The 21206-nt window shown below is 61.9% G+C and overlaps 3 protein-coding genes across 11 annotated transcripts in view; 1 reads left to right on the top strand and 2 right to left on the bottom strand.

The window, feature by feature from the left end:
* The first annotated feature begins 981 nt into the window (after positions 1-981).
* LOC137477042 (rac GTPase-activating protein 1-like) lies at positions 982-6182 on the top strand. The gene is given in 16 exon segments (XM_068195604.1): positions 982-1187; positions 1312-1514; positions 1599-1735; positions 1942-2020; positions 2199-2252; positions 2877-2954; positions 3302-3404; positions 3627-3838; positions 4052-4213; positions 4350-4445; positions 4517-4718; positions 4796-4901; positions 5046-5178; positions 5255-5415; positions 5417-5584; positions 5659-6182. Coding segments are annotated over 16 exon segments (2031 nt in total). The 5' UTR covers positions 982-1102; the 3' UTR covers positions 5711-6182.
* A 452-nt stretch (positions 6183-6634) lies between these two features.
* GMPPA (GDP-mannose pyrophosphorylase A) lies at positions 6635-11420 on the bottom strand. Of its 2 annotated transcripts, none has more exons than XM_068195605.1 (12): positions 11321-11420; positions 11155-11252; positions 10963-11066; positions 10379-10571; positions 10152-10211; positions 9872-10002; positions 9003-9152; positions 8712-8809; positions 8531-8577; positions 8341-8433; positions 8081-8249; positions 6635-7992 (listed from the first exon to the last, which is right to left on the bottom strand). In XM_068195605.1, exons 1-12 carry the CDS (start codon positions 11361-11363, stop codon positions 7892-7894), a joined length of 1287 nt encoding a protein of 428 aa, XP_068051706.1. In that variant the 5' UTR covers positions 11364-11420; the 3' UTR covers positions 6635-7891. The 2 variants fall into 2 exon arrangements, with proteins under 2 accessions (XP_068051706.1, XP_068051707.1); XM_068195606.1 differs by having other exon boundaries at positions 9003-9137.
* A 2065-nt stretch (positions 11421-13485) lies between these two features.
* Positions 13486-21206, bottom strand: part of SPEG (striated muscle enriched protein kinase) — a 38961-nt gene continuing 31240 nt past the window's right edge. For all 8 annotated transcript variants that reach the window (XM_068195613.1, XM_068195616.1, XM_068195611.1 and 5 more), the window contains 12 exons: positions 18937-21130; positions 18660-18812; positions 18470-18586; positions 18224-18391; positions 17844-17966; positions 17505-17669; positions 16652-17324; positions 16325-16564; positions 16029-16252; positions 15460-15535; positions 15057-15206; positions 13486-14815 (listed from right to left, as the gene is read on the bottom strand). In XM_068195613.1, coding sequence (XP_068051714.1) covers positions 14608-14815; positions 15057-15206; positions 15460-15535; positions 16029-16252; positions 16325-16564; positions 16652-17324; positions 17505-17669; positions 17844-17966; positions 18224-18391; positions 18470-18586; positions 18660-18812; positions 18937-21130 — 4491 coding nt within the window. In that variant the 3' untranslated portion in view covers positions 13486-14607. The remainder of the gene's footprint in view (positions 14816-15056; positions 15207-15459; positions 15536-16028; positions 16253-16324; positions 16565-16651; positions 17325-17504; positions 17670-17843; positions 17967-18223; positions 18392-18469; positions 18587-18659; positions 18813-18936; positions 21131-21206) is intronic.

Here is a 21206-nt window from a genome sequence, read left to right as displayed (position 1 = left end):
TCACGGAGGTATTGGGATGGACCTGATGCTGTGTGTCCACAGGGTGCAAAACCTCTTCTCCAGGTCAGTGTCAGCCGGGGAGGTGTGAAGACCCGCGAAGATTCTGCGAGCTGTTCATGTGTATTTGTATGTGTGTGTGTGTGTCTGTGTGCGCAGGGACTTGCACGCCCAGCCCTGCCGCCAGCCCCGCTGCTATTCCCGGTATTCGCAGCAGGTCGGGACAGGCACCGGCGAGGGGGAGCTGCATTTCACGGGCGCCCCCCGCACCCTGCCCCGACCCTCCTGCGAGAAAGCAGGACCGCCAGGGCGCGGGGGCTGCGGCAGGGAGGGGGCACGGGGCCGGGGGCAGCCCTGGGCGCCCCCCGGGCATGGGACCCGGGGGCAGAGTACGGGCAACGCGCGCAGCGACGGGGCTTTGCGGCGGGGAGGTGGCTCCATCTGCAGGACACGGACCAGGCCGGGAGACTCGGCGCGGGGGATCCCCGCCGCCCCGCCCGCCGCTCGGTATGCGGGACACAGCGCTGCGGGACAGCGGACAAGGACATCGGCTCCTCCGGCCTTACCCGCGCCGTTACCGGGATGAGGGCGTGGGAAAGTGGTGCCCCCTCCAGCATCCCTGTACCCCAGCGCTCCCACGCCCGCTGGTCCCCCCGATGCCCTTGCACTCCCCGAGCACCCCGCACCCACTGCCCCTGCACCCCTTATGTGCTCTCATCAGGTACACCCAGTGCCTGGGCATCCCCCGCCCCCAAAGGCAACCCTCACCTCCGCAACCCTGCAGCCAGTGCTGCCACCCGCACCCCGGGGCATCCCACGCCCTAAGATACCGGGAATGCTCCACCGCACCGGCAGCCGCCGGGGCGGCGGGTCGGACCCCGGGGGCGGCGGGAGGCGGAGGCGGGGCCGGGACGGGCTCCACCCCGGCCCCAGGCCCACATAGGCCGGCCGGGAGGGCCCCTCGCCCTCTCGCCTGCGCTGTCCTGGGGCTCCACAGTGTATCCCGGCGGTCAGAGGAAAGCGTGGGGCAGGAGCTGCGGGTGGATACGTGGAAAGGGGGTGCCTGGCTGCGGGGACCCGGCCCCGTCCCGTCCCGGGCGGCGGGATGCTGCGGCAGCGTTGCGGGCGGCTCCTGGCCCAGCTGGAGCAGGGGCTGCAGCTCCTGGAGCTCGGCGGCAGCGTGGAGGAAGGTGGGTGTGTGTAACCCTTCGTCCCGGGGCACATCGGCACCCCCGTCTCTGCCGCCGGCGTGGTCTGGGGAAGCTGGGGGCTGGCCCGCCGTCCCGGCTGACCACCCACTGCTGTTGTCCCCAGACTACATCCGGATCGCTCGGTGCTTTGAGGCGACGCGCCAGAGATGCTGCCGGCTAGAGCAGGATGGGCGTCGTGCCCGCGAGCAGCTGGCCCGTGTGGAGGCCGAGCGGGCAGCACTGGAGGTGAAGCTCAAGCACGCCCGAAACCAAGTGGAGGTGGAGATGAAGAAGCGGCACCGGGCAGAGGCTGAGCTGGAGAAGCAGGTCAGGGGGCCGGCCGCAGGAGTACCCTGTGGGGCTGGCTGCGGGGCCCTTCGCCTGCTCACCACTGCCCTGTTTCACTTGCAGGAGCGAAAACTTCAGCTGGTCCTTGAGTTGCTGATGCGGGAACCATGGGGACACGAGGCACTGAGCAGGGAGCAGTGCTCTGTTCTCAGTGCCCTGGCTGGCCGGCGCCTTGGGGCAGCCTTGGCACCCATCAGGAGGTGAGCAGGGGTGGTGGTCCTCACCCCAACCCCTCGGGCAGCCCTGGGGTCAGCTGTGCCCCTCTCCCCCTCATCATTGCTGGGCTTGAGGGGCTGGCTGAGCAAGCAGGTGCCTGGGCTCTGCAGAGGTATCAGCTGTGGGTTCCCAGGAGTAGCTGCACAAGTAGGCTGAGAGGGCAATTGCTCCAGCTGAGCTCATTCTACAGGTCATCTGCAGTGGATGAGTCGTGCCAGTCCCTCCTGTCCCACTCGGATATCAGCTATGACCGCACTGAGGATGATGTGGTAAGAAGTGTTCGGCTGTGAGTCTCAGGATTTACCCCAATAGTGAGGGTGTAGTTTTGCTCTCACTTCTGCAAGTGGCACAGCCCCATGGTTCGGGGTGGGCTGCTATCAGAGCTGGAGATGAATGTTGGGGATGCCCCTGGCCTGATGCAGCCTCAGACTCCCTGCTGCCTTTCAGGATGTTGATATGACGGTGGTGCGGACCCTGAAGCGCAAAGCTCCGGACAGGCAGGTACGAGGAAATGCTGGGATGTGGCAGTTTTGGGGGCTGGTGTTGAGGTGGTGTCTGTGCCTCTGTGTGGGTGGGGATCCCCCAGCTCTGATCACACTCCTTCAACATGCCCTTTGGGTCCCTCTGCCCATCAAGGTCCCAGTGTGCATCCCAGGCTGGGATGCTGGCCCTGTGCCATGCAAGGTGAGGACACCCAGATACTTCTCCATCCCAGTACAGGAGGCTGCAAGGAGCTTGGCAGAGAATTTAATTTACTGATGCTGTGCTGGGAGCATCGTCTCTCGGCAAACCTCCCACAATCAATAGAAACTCCATTATGCTCCACCGTAGCCCAGCTGGGCTCCTCAATAATTCATCACCATGTGCAGGCATCCCGCACCCCGCTCTGCTCACACCTCTGCATTGCAGGCCTGACCTGGCTTCCCCCAGCCCCTGGGCTGGCTCTGGTGGGGAAGCCTGAGTCCCCATTATGCCTGGTGTGGGGCCTGAAGTGCTTGGGGAGTAGGGTGAGACTGGGACTTTTTGTTGGGCTGAGGCCACTTGGCTTGGGTTCTCTGGGGAGTGGGGAAATGTCAGGGAGGGGGGGTGTCTCTGTCTGCTCTTCATGCTGTCTTCTGCTTCCAGCGTGTGTCCCTGGCCCCTCAGGTTGGCCCTGTGGTGATGGCAAAGCGGCACCGTTCTTCTGTGGTACCCCATAATGCTGTGAGTAGAGACCCCAGTGTGCCCTGGGCAGGGCATGAGGTGCATGGCCTTTCCCAGTGCCAGAAGGCAATGCTGCAGCCCTCAGTCATGTGGATGCTGTGGGGACAGTGCTCAGCTGTCTCCTCTGGGTGCCTGTGTCCTTCAGCCTGTATCACCTTGGTCCCAGTGGGGACAGCATCCCTGGCTATGCTGGACCACTGCCCTGAAGCCCACATCCCCCTGTACCCATCATCCCTGCCTGTGCAGGACCACAGGGATGGGGATCAGGTGGACCAGAGATCATGTGGGAGATGTTGGAGAACTGTGGGGCTGCAGTCACTTATCTTATTGGTCTCCCATTTTGACAGGTGAGTGTCCCCTCTATGCCCCCTCCTGCTGAGGTCCCAGGCCCTGCTGACAGCCTCCAGCCTGCTGTTCTGGTGCCTCAATGCCGCTCTCGCCAGGGACATCGTGTCTCCACACGTGCAGGTCACAGGAAGGGCTGAGAAGGGGTTTGATGGGTGCTATGGGACCAGCCTCAAGGTGCTGCTGTCACAGGGGAAGGAGGGGATCTGTTGGGGGATGCTTGTCCCCACTGTGGAGGCACTGGGGCCCTCTGGACATGCCAAATGCCACTGTCTCGTGCAGAGATGCCTTGGGAGGTGGGAAGCCTCCTCACATCCTAGCTGGTAGATGGAGTGGCTTGCCTTTCAGGTCTCCCTCCACGGCCTCCTCCCTCTGCAGAGCTGACCACAGTTTGGGGCACCAGTGAAGATCTGGGCTGCCCTGCTGCAGGGCACGAGAGCCACACTGAGGGCAGCTCAGTGGGACAGCCAGCACCAGCCCCCTTCCCCTCACCTCCACAGAGTCTCCCACCAGTCCAGCACAAGTTCACCTCCAAAACGGTGCGTGACCCAGCCTCGCTCTCCTCTGGGGAGGTGGGCAGGGGAGAGAGTTATGCGGTGGGGGGCAAGGCTGTCTCCTTCATTCCCCAACCCCTTAGCTCTGCCTGCAAGGGGAATGGATGGAGACAGTGGGACCTGGCTGGGAGAAGATAAAGGAGTGTTACTGGGTATCTGCAAGAAGGGGGGGGCCCTGATCCTGTTCCCCCTCTCCAGGTGATCCGCCCTGAGCCATGTCGTGTCTGTGGTTCCCGCATCCGCTTCGGGAAGACTGCCATCAAGTGCTGCCAGTGCCAGCTGCTGCTACACACCAAGTGTCGGGAACAGTGCCCCAGCCTCTGCACACCCAGGCCTCACCACCACGCCTGGCCCCGGGAGGTGAGGGGGGCACAGCAGTGCTCTCCATGTCCTCATGAGGCTTCAGGGCTACTGGCCCTAGGATGCTGAGCCTCTGCCTGCCCTGGTTACGAGGCTGGGTGGTGGGCACAGCGCAGGTTGGCATTGTTCTCCCCAGGGTGTGCTGGCTGACTTCGCGCCGTCCACGCCGCCCCTGGTGCCCACACTGGTGGTGCAGTGCGTGACTGAGGTGGAGACACGAGGCTTGACAGAGGTAGGGGCCAGGATGGTGAAAGTGGCAATGCTGTGGTTCCCAGGGGCTGAGCCCTTTTCCCTGTGCCCCAGACAGGGCTGTACCGGGTGCCAGGCGCGGAGCAGCTGGTGCGGGAGTGGAAGCGGAAGCTGCTGCAGGCTGGGGGCACGCTGCCTGCCCTCAGCAGTGTGACTGACATCCATGTTGTGTGTGGGGTGCTCAAGGATTTTCTGCGGGGACTCAAGGAACCACTGGTCACCTTCAGCCTCCACCCTGCCTTCCTGAGGGCTGCTGGTGAGCAGGGGGTCCCAAGGTGAGGGAGGGGGAAGGGACTGCTTCTCCCCTAACACTGCTCCCTGGGACTGCCACAGACATCCCCGATGATGCTGCCAGTGACACAGCCCTGCGCCATGTGGTGAGCAAGCTGCCCCCAGCCAACAGGGATACCCTGGCCTTCCTCATGCTGCACCTGCTCAGGTGAGTGGCTTATCCTGGCACAGGTCTGTCCCCATCTCCCCATCTCTCTGCCCCTCCCAGGCTTTGCGCCCTAGAGCAGGGAAGCTGTGGATGAGGAGCCCCTGGGCTGGGCAGCATACTCACGCCCTCTGTCCCCCCTTGCAGGGTGTCACACAGCCCTGACTGCAAGATGGATGTGCTCAACCTGTCCCGTGTGTTTGGCCCTACGCTGGTGGGACACAGCACAGCCAACCCCACACCACTCGCCATCATGGAGGACACGCCTCGGCAGTGCAAGGTGTGAGGGGTCCCTGAGGTGTGGGGTGTACCCTGGGCACTGCCAGTGTCCCCATCCTACACCTCTCTCTGCCCAGGTGGTGGCTCGTCTCCTTTCACTGCCACCCAGCTTCTGGAGAGGCTTTGTGGAGACAGAGCAGGAGAACCTGGTGCCAGTGCCAGCCCTGGGACGTGAATGTGGTGAGCACAGGAGCCCCAGCCCCCACCCACCGAGGCCTTCAGCTTCCTTGAAGGGTCCCGGTTGTTCATGGCTGGGGTGAGATAGCTGTCCCCAATCTGTCTGCAGAACAGACATTCTTCCAGCCCACTGCCTGTCCGGAGCCCAAGCCAGGCCAGCTGAGCCCGGCTGGAACCTGCTGCCTCCCCACCACCCTGAGGAGCTGCGTGGGCACGGCCACCCGGCCCCCGTGAGTGCTGTCGGGTGTGGGTGGGGGCCCAGGGGAGCTCGCTTTGTACCCCTGACTCATCTCTCCCCACGCAGGCAGGGGCCAACCCCGAGGAAGGTGGGCCGGTTCTTCCCTTCTCTTGTGTAGCCTGCAGCAGTGGCTCCCTCGGGACACGGAGCTGGCACTGGAGGAGGAGCAAAGACTGCAGGACAGGCAGCTGCCTGTGGGGTGACAGTGCTGAGCTCAAAGCTCTCCTCTGCTTCCCTGGGGTGCCTCCCTGGGGACAGGGGAGCAGAGCTGGCTCTGTCCAGCTGTGGTGGCAGGGACACTACACTAGTGCTTGTAGTTTGAATCAGGTTTGAATTAAATGTTTGCAGCAAAACACACCTGGCTGTGGCTGCTGTCTGTCCTGCCCTGCTGCTGTCAGGTTGGGGCTCACTGGAGCCTGGCTGTGCAGCAGACAAGAGCTGAGCAATGCTCCACAGAACCTCTGCTTTGGGAGGGCAGGCAGAGCCCCCTCCCACCTGAGCTGAAGCCCTATTCTTCTGCTCTGGAGCCCCGGATGTGGGAGGCCCCTCTCTGAGCCCAGATGTTGGCCTCAAGTAATTGGAGCTGTTGCTGCTCAGGGCAGGACAACCTTAAAGTGTTTCCAGACTTCCTGGCACCTCAGTGGAGGCCTTTTAACTCCTTCCTCCCCTCCAACTCAGGCAGTGCTAGAGGTGCACAAAGCCCAAGCAGGGCTGGGATGTACAGCTCTTTCCCTCCAAGAGGGGGAAGCAGGATCATGCTGTAATGGAGCAATGTCCCAGGCAGGGCTTGTCCCCCAGATAACTCTGCAGAAGGGGCAACCAGTGCAGAGGGAGTTTAGGGAAAAGAGGCATTACACAACAGGGATAAGAACTGCCCCTGTGCCACATCGAGCAGCCAATAAACCTTTGTCCCTATTAAAAGCCAGACTAGATGGGGCACATGAGAGAAAATTCATGTGCAATCCTGAAAGCAAGTACTTTGGCTCAGTTTTCCCCAGAGCAGGAGTGTACACCAGAGGGCAAGGAAATTAACGCATCCAAGGCAGAGGCAAAACTGAAGGAGTTTAATGTGCTTAAAGCTAGGGAACAGCTAATCCCTGCCCAGGACCACAGGAGAACTGGCACAGGAAGGCACAGGGCTAGGAGCAAGGATTTACTCCAAAACCATCGAACTGGGATGGTACTGGATGGATGGAGAGAGAATATCTAATACAGTGCCTTGCTGAAAATGAGAGGCATGATGGAGCCCTTGGTGGAGTGCAGGGCTTTAGCACAGAGTTCAAAACCAGGGAGGTAAAAAGGATAAAGGGCAGCATTGGTTACTGTAGACAATCTATGCCAGGCTCAGGAGGAAACTGCCTTCCATTAAATCAGGTTTTTGACACAAAGTGAGGTGCTAAATCTCTGCCACTTGCACACAGTCACTAAGATGATTGCTCTGGTGCCCAGTGGATGAGGCTGGTGACAAGGGGAGATATGCAAGCTCCAGCCATGCTGGTGTGATGGAGGCTGTTGGCCCACCAGGGTAGCAGGGGCTTGCTGCCCTCACTCTGAGCCCTGCCTAGACAGCAGGCACAGGTCTCAACCTGACAAGAGCAGGCTTGATAGGGCTGGCAGCTCTCCTGGCTCGCACTGAGCCCAGGGGGCAGAGGTGGTACTGGGGGAAGGGGTGTTCTTGCAGCTCCCTCCAGGGCCAGCAAGGCTGCTAGTCCGACCCAGCCCTCGTGTGTGCCAGTGCCCTTAGGACAGCCTGGCACTGCTGTTTTCCCATCAGTAGGCAAGGAGCCCAGCTCAAGCTGTTGCAATCATGCTGAAATAAAGAGCCTCAGTCTGTTCCTATGGGGTGAGCTGCCTACACATGACAGGCACATTCAAAGCCCCCAGGTCTTGGAGACAGGCCAAGACCTTCCAGGGAGTTGCAGACAGCAAATAGTGCAGGGTAGGAGTGGCAAGGTGGTGCTGGTAGTGCCCTTTGGTGGAGAAACACACAAAGTTGGACCCAAGACCCCGCACACAGCAAGTGCTCCCTGTGTATGCACACAGGCTTGTGCCAGGGTCACCTCCTGTTCCCAAAGCCTTCACCCTGGCCCAGGGCTGGTACGTGGGCTGCAAGAGAAGCAGCAGGCAAGGCTGACGCTCATCAGCTTTAATGTCTGTCTGGAGCAGTAGTCAGGCACTTGCAGGGCTCCTGGCCTGCACCTATGCCTCTGGGGGTGCTGAGAACCTCCCAGGATGTGAGGCCTCAGTGCAGGCTCTTGTGGGGCACAGGAGGGAGCAGGGGGCTGGTGCTGCCCATGACTCACAGAATAATCTGGTTTTTGTAGCTTCGGCTCAGCTCCTTGTGAGGAAGGACAATGGAGTTGAGAATAACGACCTCAGCCGGAATGGTGACACTGCAGCCTGGGAGGGGAACGCAAAGGGTTTAGCTGGAGGGGACAAGCTGCCTCGGTGAGCAGGCCCAGGGTGATTCCATACAGCAGCAACGTACCCAGGATTGTGATGGATGGTGTGAGGCGCCCATCCCGGAAAAGGGTCTCGCTGTCGATCTTGGCATAGGGATCGTTGGGGTTAGGGTCGCTGGGCGTTCCTTCAACCCGGGCCCAGCGCCCAATCGTGCTGTCCCAGCCCACAATGGTATTGAGGACACAGGTGTGGTCCTGGGGTGAAGGAGAGAGGAATGCAGGGTGCTGCTGCTTCCCTGCAAGGGGTGAGGGTCAACACCTACTCCCTCAGGCAAACCCCACTTACATGGAGTGAGGCTCCATGCAGGACGATGGACTCTCGCACACGCACACCAGCGCCCACTGTCACACCCTCCCCAATGGAGACGTTGGGGCCCAGCTGTGAGGACAGAGGCAGATGATGAGGACAAGGACAGTGATGCCTTTGACATCCCTGAGCATGTCCCTGCCCTAGGGCCCCCCCAGCCTGCACTCACCACTGCAGTGCTGTCGATGGAGGCTGTTGGGTGGATGTACACATTCCCTGCAACACAAGGCAGAGGATTCAGGGGAGGCAACCCACAGGAGCACCTGCCTCTCAGATAAAGGGGTGTCCCACTCGTGGGTCCCACCACCTCCCTAGGCAGCTCCAAAAGCGTTAGTGTGTCAGAATGGTACCTCGGATGACAGGGCCTCCAGGTTTGTTCTGGGCCAGTCTCTCAGGGTGGCTTTTGCTGTACTGGTTCAGGTAAAGGCGGCTGGCATAGATAGCAGAGCTGGAGGAGGAAAAGCAGAAGATTGTTATTGTCACTCTGGCACTACCAGGGCAGAGGAGGATCCAAAATCAGCACCACCCACCCACCCCCAGGGCTCTGCCTGAGCACCCTGCACTCCCAGCCATGATACAGATCATTCCCATCCCTGGTACAGGTCACTTGATGCTCCTGCTACACCAGCTCCAGCACTTACCCAGCTGACTTGATCTGGCTCCAGAAGCCATCAGTTTTGTAGACATACAGTTTGCCACTCCCAGCCAGGGCCGTGAAAACATCCTGCTCTAGCCGGATCACTTCTGCACGCTGCCAGCCGTTAGAATTTTCCTCTCTGGAAGCAAGAGTCCTATTAGACACCCACCCCAGCCATGGCCTCAGCCAAGGACCCCAGCAGACCTACCCTCCCCAAATTCAGGGACTCTGACAATCCTGGATTCCTACCCAGCCATGCGCTTCTCCCCGAAAGTGGGGAGAGTGCTAGTTGTCAGGCTAGGCTGGGACAGCCTCACTGAGCCCCAGAGCAGCAGAAGGACAGCCAAAATAAGCTCTCAGCCAAAACTTGATGGTGCAAGAGCCCCACCTAGTCCAGGTGGGTGTATGATCCTGTCCCCAGTCCAGAGCCTGCACAGCTGGATTTTAACTTGGGTGGTAGCAGAGATATGAGGTGACAGGCTGGCTGGTGCAAAGAGCTGGAGAGGGGAGGAGAGCATTCCCAGGTGAAAGGCTTGCTCAGCCTCTTGTTCAGAGCTGAATGAGAATGGGGTGGGAGGAGAAAAAGGGAGAGGGAAAGTCTCAAGCTGACCAGGAGCAGAGCAGAGGAAACAGCAGCCTGGAGAAGGGAGGGAGAGCATGCATTACCACTAGGATCAATCCAGCCCAGAGAGCAGCGAGTGCAGACACAGAGGGAGACTTACCCAAGGTAAGGACAGCTGGTGCAGGACCAGGAAACAAGTGAGTGATGGCAAAGGAGGAGAAAAGATAGAGAAAGTATGGAGGATGAGTGTGCTGCTGCAGCCCCAGGAAGCAAGGGGGTGGGAGGGACACAGAGCACAGTGAGGCACTCACAGTGCTAGCTCCTGTTGGTTCCTCTGGAAGACCTCGCCAATGTGCTGGAAGATGGCAGGTGTGAAGAGGTAGATGCCACAGTTAATGATCTCACTGACAAACGTGCTAGGCTTCTCCACATAGTGCTGAACCTGGAGGCGAGGGAAGAGACATGAATCCCAGGGTGCAGTCCCTCCATCCAGCACCACACCCTCTGTGACACACTAGGACCACAGACCCACGCAGGTGACACAGCACCTGCCACCCACACTGTGCTCGACTCCCCAAGGCCCTCCAGTACCTCCTGTGTGCCCGCATTTGCCACGATACAGCCATAATTCAGTGCCTGTGTCCTGTTGGCCTAAGAAACAAGGACAGTGTTAGCAGTGGTGGAGCAGTAGGCACAGGGAAGCAGAGCAGATGAAACTCGGACCTCACAGACTGGGACCCACCCACCACAGGAGCTGCTGGCTTCTAAACCCATGGCAGAGCACTGCAGCTCTTCTGCTCCCCAGCACTGCCACTCACTGTGGTACCCAGAATGACAAAGCTGTGCACGTCCCCATGCTGCTGCCGAAACTCCAGCATCTCCTGTAAGGGGAACTCTGAGCACACATCTGCGTTGAGGACAAAGAAGGCCTCAGCACCACCTGACAGGATCTGGTCTCGGAAGTGATAGATGCCACCACCTGTGCCCAGGGCTGCATACTCCTGCAGATACCTACAAGCCAAGCAGGAAAAAGGGAGGGCTTAGGGAAGCAGATGTCTAGTGGCACCAACCGGCAGCAGGATTGGGAAGGACTGGAGAGACATAATCATGCCATTCACTGATGGGTTTCATGCAGGCATTGCACAGGAGGAGGCTGTGGCAGCTTAGAGCTGTGCTAGAGAGGCATCTCTGGAGCAGGAACCATCCAGGGCAGGGGCCAAGGCAAAGGCAAAGTGGCAGAACTAATTGGGGAACCAAGCTGCGCCCATCCACAGTGCCACAGAGCCCACCTGCCCAATGGCAGAGTGCTGACTGGGGGCTGCCTGGCTGGGGCAGGCAGGTGAGGGGCTGAGCCAGGCTGTGCCACTGTGTGTGCCCTAGGAGTGAGAGAGCTCCTGCCCACCTGATGGGAACCTTGAACTCCTGCTGTGCCGATACGAGAAAGCGGCTGAGGGCCTCGTTGGGCTGGTAGAAACCCATCAGCAGGATCTCCTTCATGCCGGGCACCTGGGGAGGGACGGAGGAAGGGATCAGAAAGGAAAGGAATGGCACTTCTCCCTTGCCTCCACGGCCCCAGCCCCCCGGCCTCGCGTACCTTGGCGCAGGCCTCGATGTGGTGCTGCACCATGGGCACTCCGGCCACGGGGAAGAGCGGCTTAGGCACCTCGAAGGACAGCGGCCGGAACCGGGTCCCTGTGGAGCAGAGCGGGGTCGGCCGGGCACTGCGCCGGAGGGACACCCCGCGGGCCCGGCGCACTTACCCTTCTGCGGGCCCCCGATGAGGATGACGGCCTTGAGCGGCATCGCGGCTCGGCTCCGCTCCGGCGGTACCGCACCGAGCCCCAGCTCGGCAACCGAGCCCCAGCTCCGCAACCGAGCCCCGCAGCCCGGCCCGGCCCCGCCGCCACTTCCGCGCACGTGGCTCTGACACGTCAGCGCCGCGCCGGGGCCTGCTGCCGGCGCCGCTCCCACCGCCAGGGGGCGACCGCGCTCGCTGGGAGCGCCCGGAGCCGGCGGGGCGGCTGCGGCCGTGAGGGGGCGATGGTCAGTGCGGGGGCGATGGTCATCGATGGGGGGCGATGGTCAGTGCGGGGGGCGATGGTCAGTGATGGGGCGATGGTCATTGAGGGGGGCGATGGTCATCGATGGGGGGCGATGGTCAGTGCGGGGGCGATGGTCAGTGCGGGGGCGATGGTCATTGAGGGGGGCGATGGTCAGTGCGGGGGCGATGGTCAGTGAGGGGGCGATGGTCAGTGCGGGGGCGATGGTCAGTGATGGGGGTGATGGTCAGTGCGGGGGCGATGGTCATTGAGGGGGGCGATGGTCAGTGCGGGGGCGATGGTCAGTGAGGGGGGCGATGGTCAGTGCGGGGGCGATGGTCAATGATGGGGGCGATGGTCAGTGAGGGGGGCGATGGTCACTGAGGGGGGCGATGGTCAGTGCGGGGGCGATGGTCAATGATGGGGGCGATGGTCAGTGCGGGGGCGATGGTCAGTGATGGGGGCGATGGTCATTGAGGGGGGCGATGGTCATTGAGGGGGGCGATGGTCAGTGCGGGGGCGATGGTCAGTGAGGGGGCGATGGTCATCGAGGGGGGCGATGGTCAGTGATGGGGCGATGGTCAGTGCGGGGGCGATGGTCAGTGCGGGGGCGATGGTCAGTGATGGGGGCGATGGTCAGTGCGGGGGGCGATGGTCAGTGCGGGGGGCGATGGTCAGTGAGGGGGGCGATGGTCATCGAGGGGGGCGATGGTCAGTGATGGGGGTGATGGTCAGTGATGGGGGTGATGGTCAGTGCGGGGGCGATGGTCAGTGAGGGGGCGATGGTCATTGAAGGGGGCGATGGTCAGTGATGGGGGCGATGGTCATCGAGGGGGGCGATGGTCATTGAGGGGGCGATGGTCATCGAGGGGGGTGATGGTCAGTGCGGGGGCGATGGTCAGTGAGGGGGGCGATGGTCATTGAGGGGGGCGATGGTCAGTGCGGGGGCGATGGTCATTGAAGGGGGCGATGGTCAGTGATGGGGGCGATGGTCAGTGATGGGGGCGATGGTCAGTGCGGGGGCGATGGTCAGTGCGGGGGCGATGGTCAGTGATGGGGGCGATGGTCAGTGCGGGGGGCGATGGTCATTGAGGGGGGCGATGGTCAGTGCGGGGGCGATGGTCAGTGCGGGGGCGATGGTCAGTGAGGGGGCGATGGTCAGTGCGGGGGCGATGGTCAGTGCGGGGGCGATGGTCAGTGCGGTGGCGATGGTCCATTCCAGTGTGCGGGGAGCGGCTGTGGCCGTGCGGGACTGTGCAGCGCAGCGGGAGCGTGCGGAGCAGGTGCTCTGGCTGTGTGTGTGCCCCAGCGCGTCGGTGCGCCGTGCGGGGACACCGTGGGTTCTGACACGCCCTGGGACACAGGGCCGTGCGGCAGGCACCGGTCTGTAAGCACGTGTGCGTGTGTCGGGAAGCGTGTGACTGCCCGCGGGCGCCGGGCGCTGCGCGTGTGGCCCTGCCCACAGCGGCGGGCGCAGCACCAGCGGGCCGTAACCGGAGCAGTCCCTGCCGGCACGGCACGGCCTCATATGGGTAGCCGGTATTTATAGCCAGGCATCAGGTCCCTCACCGGCACCTGCCATGCCCGCAGCAGGAGCCCTGCCCTGCCCTGCTGTCCCGCTGTCCCAGCCACCATCGGGCCCTTTGGCACTCCGTATTTTCACTCCATGATGTGAGGGCCATATGAATCAGCCCCGTTGCGCTTGCCCCAGGGCTTCACAGTTTCCCTGACTTTTTCACCAGGTTTCCAACATAGAAGCCCAGCCTCACATGGAATACTTTCTGGACTCGGGTCCTTAGGTTTTGGGGCAAAGACCCTCCCGAGATACCAGGGGCTGCACTTCACAATCGTGCAATTCCCTCCCAGGAAGGCACTGAAACTGGAGGGGCTGCTCAGGGTCTTTATTGCTGCTCTGGCATGTTGCTTGCTCCAAACCATGGGGACATTGGCAACTCCAGAGCCTGGCAGAGAGGAGGGCACAGGAATGGGGACTGGAATGAGCAGACGCCTTCTTCTCAAAATCAATAAATAAAGCCCTATCACTACAGCAGCATGAGGAAGGTGAGTGCCCAGCCGCTGTTCCTGTCCCCCTGCTCAGGGCACCCCGCATCGTGCCACCTGCCGGGGAGGGCTGAGGAGGGGGCACAGGGCAGGGCAAGGCACCTCGGGGTCAGGTGGAAGGTGTGAGGGGTCTGGGGCAGGCTGGTAGTGGGGTACAGGGCGAGGTCTGGAGTTGGGTGGGCAGAGCACGAGCAGCGTGGGACTGAGCAGACACAGGAGGTGTGCATGGCACCTGGGTGCCCCCCTGCAAAGAGGGGCTGCCTGCCAGTCCCCCACCCTGGTACCAGGTGCAGCCGACAGCCCCAGGGAAGGCACCGGCATCGGTCCTGGAGCCACAAACCCACTTGCCAGGACCAGGGCTGGGAGGAGCAGAAGGTGGGGGGCTGGCAGCCCCCCCTCCCAGCTGTAAGGACTGGGGCTGTGCTGGCTGGCAGGGGATTGTGAGCAAGCCCCTCTCTGCAGGAACCACTGGAGCAACCTCAGTCTTCTGGTGCTGGTGTGCAAACCAGGGGGGAGCACGAGGACTGCCACACCGTGGCCAGGGGCAGCTGCAGGCTGCAGTGTAAGGCACACGGCTGATGGGACCCATGTGGCCAGGGCTGACTAGCAAACTGGCAGCTCTTCCCCTCCCACCCGGGGCTTCCCTTGCCCCTCTGTCTGCATCCCATTCTTCCCCCGACCCTCTGCCACATTCTCTGTTCCTTAAAGCAAGGCTTCCCACCACCCTCCCACTGCCAGATCCCACAGCTGGTCTGGCTGCGGCAGCACCTCCTCTTCATCGGCACTGCCAAAATGATGCTGCTGGCCACCATCATCCCCGACAGCAGCACGTGAGGTCCATGGACTCATCCTGGCGTGTCCTGGCTCCTCCTCAGCCGCCCTGTACTGCGGCCCATGGAATGTTCCTCTGGCTCCCCGGCCCCTCATGGCCGTGGCCAAGTCACCAGTTACTGTGGCCCTGGTGGCTGGCCGCCCTGGTAGGAGCGGAGTAAGACCTTGTGCTTTGTGACAGCCTCGCCACGGCGCCTCTGGTGATCCACTAGGAATTCCTTGAGGCGGTTGGTGGTAAAAGTCAGGGTCTGGCGGCGCAGCTTCATCAGGTAGGCATCCTGGAGCCAGGCATTGGCGAAGCAGTCCTTCACTGTGGGGCGGCTCCTGGGGCAGAGCCAGCTCTGCATCAGGGACTGCCAGGGGTGCCCACTGCTGCTCCACCCCCCAAACTCAGCCACCACCCTTGCCCTGCAAGACCCAGGGGGTCCCAGCCCTCTCCAAGAGCAGTGATGGACTCTGGGCTCCCACTGATGATATCTGGAGGGGTCCCATGTGACAGGGCGTTGGCTCAGTCACAGGCACAGTCTGGTGCCATGTGTCCTCCCTGGCTGGGCTGGACACTCACCATGGGTGGACAGTGAGGACCTTGCGGATGAAGAGGGCAGCAGTCTGCGAGACGTTGGGGTACAGCTTGAAGGCATCAAAGCGCCCTGCCAGGATGCGGTTCTCTGTCTCGATGGGGTCCAGTTCAAAGAATGGTGACCGCCCGCTGAGCCTGTGGTGGTGGAGGGGGTGATGGGCTGGGGGGACAGCAATAGGAGGGTACTTGCTGTCCCAATTCCCCCCATCCCTGGTTTGAAAAAGCCACAGCTACCCAGGATGACTTCATCTTCCCATGTCCAGCTGGGAAGGGTCTGCTGGGCTACAGCATCCCTCAGCCCACCATCACTGGTGTCCTCTGTGGCACCGAGCCCTGGGTGGGGCTGACTACACTTCAAGGTTCTCATCCCCCTGACCCCTTCTCTTACATGATGTAGGTGAGGACGCCAACACCCCAGACATCTGCTGCAGAGCCCACCGGGTCCCCCTTCACCACCTCTGGCGCTGTGGGCAGGGAAGCAGGTCTGTCATATACACAGAGACACCAGCCCCAGCATCTGCAGCAGCCCCAGCACACACAGCATCCACAGTATCCCCAGCACCTACAGAAGTCCCAGATCCCCAGGATCCCCAACACCCACAACATTCCCAACACCCATAGCAGCCAAGCACCCACAGCAGCCACAGCACTTCACTACTGCACCCTCCAACACCCCTCCCTGACACTGCAGCATCCTGGCAGAGCCCAGCCAGCCTCCAAGGATACCCCAACTGCCCCACAGCACGCAGACTCCCCCACTGACCCCAGCGATGCTACAGAAATTCACAGCTACAGACACCCCCAGCACTCCAAAGACCTCCCACCTTCCCCAAGGACACAGTTCCTTCCCATTCCAAGTCCCCCAGAGCATAGGCATACATGCACACCTTTGGGAATAAGCATGCCCCAGTTGGGTCCCTGTCCCACATGCCACTACACCGGTGGTACCCCACTCACACATGTACTCCAGAGTGCCAGCACGCCGCCCCAGCTGCCGCAGCACAAGTGGGTTGTAGGTTTGGGCACTGCCAAAATCAATGATCTTGAGGGCATTTGTGCCTGAGACGATGATGTTATCTGGCTTGATGTCGAGGTGCACAATGCGGCGGCCATGCAGGTACTCAAGGCCCTGCAGGAGCTGCAGTATGTAGCTCACCACATCATCCTCTGAGTAGCGAAACCTGGGGGCAAGTGCCATCAGCAGGTAGTCCCATACCAGCAACTGTCCCCGGTGGCCCTGTGCCCACCTGTACCTGTCCACGATGCTGTAGAGGATCTCCTTGCCAGCACAGTTCTCACAGATGAGCACCAGGTAGCGGGGGGTGATGTACGCCTCATGCAGGGCCATGATGCGCTCGTGGTGCAGCGCCTTGAGGATCTCATACTCCTGCAGCACGCTCTGCTTCCGCTCTGCCTCATAGGGCACAATCTTGGCCATAAAGTGTTTCCCTGTGGCATTCTCCTTGCATAGCCGGATCACCCCGAAACGGCCTCTGCAGCACAGGGCAGGATTCAGCATCCCTGGTGTGGGGTGCTGCAAGAACACCCCTGGCAGAGCATCTTGTCCTACCACTACTCACCTTGCTTTCTCGTCCAAGAAGGTGTATGGCTTCTGGGGGACACCCTGCCGCAGTGCTGTGCTGTCTTTTGCCCCTGGGACCCCACTAGCAGCTGGGGGCTCCTTGGAGGGTGGGGGAGTGGTGGTGGGCTCCACCGCAGGGGGCGATGTGGGAGGCATGGAGATGAAGGAGGTTACCATGTAGGGAGGCATTTTCCGTGAAGGTGTGGTGTTGCGGGTGGGAGATGGTGTGGGGGCTGAGCTGGCCGTGGTTGACATTGGGGAAATGGTGGGGGACTTGGAAGGAGACAGAGCCTGGGGCGGGGGGGAAGTGTCCGTGGGGGGTGCAGGGGAGCCCGGAGTGGGGGTGTCTGTATTAGGAGAGGCAACAGTCCGAGGGGGGGTGAACATCAGCTCAGGAGGCACGTAGACAGTGATGTTGGGTGGAAGCTCAGGATCTGGTGGCACGCCCTCTTCATGGGGTGCAGGAGGTGGAAGGACCCCTGTAGGCGCACCTTCCTGTTCTGCTCCGGCTGCCTTCTGTACCACTCCCTTGTGCTTGCGTGGCGGTGTGGTGGGAGGGGCCCCTGCAGCCACTGGCTCCAACTGCTCCTCGGGTGTCTGGGTTGACCGGCTGGAAGCCACCTTTTCAGGAATGGGGACAGCAACATCCTTGGCTGGGGCAGCTCGGGCATCTACAGGGAGCAAAGGGAGGTGTGAGCCAGGTGGGGGCAAGCTAGGAGTGGACTTTAAGTGGCACCTCATTTCCCAAAGCCCTGGTGGGAAGATGCCATGGGACTCAAGGAATCCCAAAGCACCCGAGGCCACAGGTGGCCCCATGGCTACTCCATGCCCATGGGACAGGGCTTGCTCACCTGCTGCCTCAAGATGCACCTTTACTGAGGGGTTGCTGTAGGGTCCCTGCCCAGCCTTGTTGACACAGGCCACACGAAACTTGGCAGTGCTCCCGGGAGGCAGCTCAGTCACATTCAAGTAGCAGTCAGTGATACCAGTGCTGACAATCTTCCACTCATGCTCCCCTGCCAAAGCAGCAGTAAGGTAAGGTGAGGGCAGAACAGGGACAGGGGCAGCCCACTGTCTCCTGTCCTTGATTCTGGACAGCGAGGACATTGGGCACTTTTGTCCTAGGTGCCCCTCTGTGAGCCCATATTCCTGGCTGTGTCTCCCAGGGGATGGGAGGCAGTACCACATACCTTCCAGTCTGCGCTCCAGTGTGTAGGTGCAGGGGGCTTTGCTCTCAGCGGGCTTCCACAGCACCAGCACCGTGTTCTTGTACTTCTGGGGGATCTCCGGAGTGCCTGGCCGCCCAGGGAGCCCTGCAAGGGTACAGACAGGGTGGGCTGGGTGTCCAGCCAGGGGCAGAGCAGAGCTGCTGCAGTGAGAGGGCAAAACAACACACGGGTTCAGCATTTCATGCTGGAAATGCTCATGTAATACCAGCCTGTCCTCTTTCAAAAGCCCTAGTCTCTTGTAGATGTGGAGAGCAGTACTCAAGTGACCTGCACGAACTGATCCCCAGCCATGTGCTCGACTTGTGCCTTTCCTGTCTCCTGAGGACCCCCAGCCTCCTTACGTGCCACAGCGAGCGTGCAGGAGCTGATGGCTGTGCCTAGGATGTTGGCGGCTGCACACTCGTACAGCCCTGCATCCTTCCTGGAGACCTTGGCAATGGTGAGCATCTGACGTCCGTCCTTGCAGGAGACGACGTTCAGCCCACTGTCCGGCTGCAGGGACCTCTTGTCTGTAGGGGGAGAAGAGGAGTGGCATGATACGGTGCCTGTCAGAGCCCACCCACTGAGGCAGTGCAGGCGCGCCCCACCTTTCATCCAGAGGATCCGTGGGGTTGGGCTGCCAGCAGGAAGGCAGCAGAGGGTCAGCGCCTCGCCCTCCAGCAGCACCTGGTCCTTCAGCTTGATGTGGAAAATAGGGGGGAAATCTGGAAAGCCGAGTGGGGGGTTAGGCTGGGGTGGGGATACACACCCGCCATCCCGTCTTGGGGCTGCACCTACCCGATTCACTGGGCGTGTGTGGCCGGCCGGCGGCGAGTCCCTCCTCCCGTAGAAGGCTGGAGGGGATGCTGGGCTGTGAGGCCATCTTCTCCTTCTTGCCCCGGGAGAGCCCCCAGCGCTCCCAGCGGGACCTCTTCTGACTGTCACCCCCACCTGTGGCCACCCAGTGCAGGTGAGAGCGGGGCCAGGCCATGGTGGCCACACCTGCCGTACCCACAGCGACTGGGCCATGGGTTGCCAGCAGGAGTCCCCGGCGGGGTCGCCCCTCTTCGCTCACCTTTGGCAGAGGCGGAGGAACCTGTGCTGGCCTCGGAGCGCAGGGACTCAGAGGAGGGGGCGGGGGCGGGGGCGGGCCCCGGTCGCAAGCTCTCCCCCTCGGAGCTGGCGCGACGGAGGTGCTGGGACCCCTCGCTCTCCGGCCGTTCATCCGACACGCTGCGTAGCCGCGCCGAGACCCGCTCCATTGTGGCACTGATCTTCCTCCGCACAGCCACCGCCGGTGACTCGCTCTCCCCACCACCCCCCGGCTCTGACTTGAGGCTCTCTGAGTCCCTCCGCTCCCTGGAGCTGGCCAGAGCCATGCTCCAGGAGAAGCGGCGCCCACCAGACGGGGTCTCACTGCCTCCGTCTTCCCCCGTGCTCTTCTTCCTCTCAGCAGGCGGGGTCCGCTTGAGGAGTATGGACATCCTCCGGAAGAAGCCCCCATCCTTCTCCACCTCATGGAGGTCCTGCACCGACTTGGACTTGGCTACCAGTCCGGTGGGCCGGTCCCTGCGCAGCTCCAGGGGCACGCCGGCGGGTGTAGGACGGTAGATGCCCTCGTCAGAGACTGGGGGCCCGGCCAGGTGCCGGTCCTCGGAGCGGGAACGGGTGAGGAGCTTCAGCCCCCGGGTGAGGGATGATTCGCGGCCCCGCTTGAACTTGGCCTCAAAGACCTCCTCCGAATCAATGTCCTGGATGACCAAGGAGCTGGAGGAACCGGTGGGTTTCACCTCCCTCCTTGATGCTAGTGCTGGTGTAGGGGGCTTTGCAGGACTGGCTGGTGGGGTCTCCTTGATGTTTGGTGGGGGCTCATTGGTGGTTGGTGGGGACTCCTCAGTGGCTGTCTCCCCACCTTGAATGGCTCCCATGACTTGCATCATCTTGGCATAGGAAGACTTTATGTGGGTTTGGGGAACAGGGGTTGTGGACTTTGGTGGGGTGGGAGCTCCTGTCCTGGCAGTCCCCTCCCCACTGGCTCCAGCAGCCTTGGTGGGTGTCTTCTCCTCCTGTCCCCTGTCTGTGGGCTTCTTCCCTGTGGTGGTGGCAGCCTTGCTGGCCCCAGGTGGGCCATGTTCCTCAGGGATGTGCCTCCTCCCTGAGGCAGCCTTTGCGGGGGCGGCCTGGGGAACAGTAAACTCTGCTTGAGGCGGTGTTGGTGTGCTTGGGGTGTCTGATGGTACTGTGGGCCGAGCATCAGAGAGGGCAGAGAGAGAGGGGGACTCCTTGAGCCGTTGAGCCTCCAGGCAGGCCACTGGGATCTCCAGGGGCGCACCGGAGCGTCGGTGCCGGACGACAGGCTCAGCATCCCCATGGCTGAAGGAGCTGCTCTTCTGCAGCCGGCACTCAGTGGGGAGGAGGCGTGGCGAGGTGGCTTCACTGGAGGCTGCCCGCACCAGCCGTGGCACTGCTGGTGCCTCCAGACGGGCTGACCGTGAGACTTTCTTGTCAGGGCTGACCCCCAGGGTCTCCAGGAGGGGACCCCGCAGGCCACTGACCTTGCTGTCCCCAGAGCTTCCCCGCAGCAGCCGCTGGCGCATCAGCTCCAGGCGCTGGGCATGATCATCCTCCCCCCAGACCACCTTTCTCCTTGGCAACTCCATGGAGGCTGCCTTGGCTAGGGCCCCACGGGGGTCCCGGGCTGCCTCAGCCCCCTCCTCAGTCCCTGGGAGCTGTTGGAGCAGCAGGGCGCTGTCAGCAGAGCTGCCCCTCTTCAACTCTCCTCGACGGGCACTCCCTGGGGACTCCAGGCTGGAGCCCTTTCTCATGGCTTTGCGAGGATACTCCAGCCGCTTCTGGGCTTCGGGTGCTTCCTCATCAGAGGAACCAGGCGCCTCCACCTCTGCACATGGTCGCCGTGGCCCAGCACTCCTTGGCCGCTTCCCCAGGGCCACCCCAGGCTTCCCTGTGCCCTGGCTCTGCCACTCCATGGTGGAGGCATCCCCCTCCGGCTGCAGCCCCTCGGGTGTCCCAATGGTCTCATCGTCTGTGGGGATCTCATTGAGTGACATGCGGGAGCCAGAGAACTCCACCTGGTGTGGCATGGGGATGAAGGGCAGCTCATCCAAGTCATCTGAGTCTGAGGAGGATGACAGCGCTGGTGACTCTTTGAGATGCCGGGGCACGGCGATGGAGAGGTGGTTGGACGTGTCCTCCAGCAGCTCTGGGATCGGCCGCAGCACCATGTTGCACTTGTAGCTGATCTGTGAGCGCTGCAGCCAGCAGAGTGGGCTGGGTCAGGTTCAGGTACATGGCATCATCCTGCCATTACACATCCCCCTATCCTGC

This window comes from Anomalospiza imberbis, chromosome 7, assembly GCF_031753505.1.
Source record: "Anomalospiza imberbis isolate Cuckoo-Finch-1a 21T00152 chromosome 7, ASM3175350v1, whole genome shotgun sequence".
In the NCBI taxonomy this organism is placed as follows: domain Eukaryota; kingdom Metazoa; phylum Chordata; class Aves; order Passeriformes; family Viduidae; genus Anomalospiza; species Anomalospiza imberbis.
The sequence above is the reverse complement of the archived record's forward strand: the minus strand, read 5'-3'. Positions and strand labels throughout refer to the sequence as shown.

What these genes read in the sequence shown, in the direction of transcription:
- GMPPA (XM_068195605.1), bottom strand. Translation starts at nt 11,363, where the DNA reads ATGCCGCTCAAGGCCGTCATCCTCATCGGGGGCCCGCAGAAGG. An exon ending in TTGTCATTCTGGGTACCACA is followed by an intron (nt 10,212 to 10,378) that starts GTGAGTGGCAGT and finishes CTTGTTTCTTAG; the next exon opens with GCCAACAGGACACAGGCACT. An exon ending in AGCCAGATCAAGTCAGCTGG is followed by an intron (nt 8,810 to 9,002) that starts GTAAGTGCTGGA and finishes TTCCTCCTCCAG; the next exon opens with CTCTGCTATCTATGCCAGCC.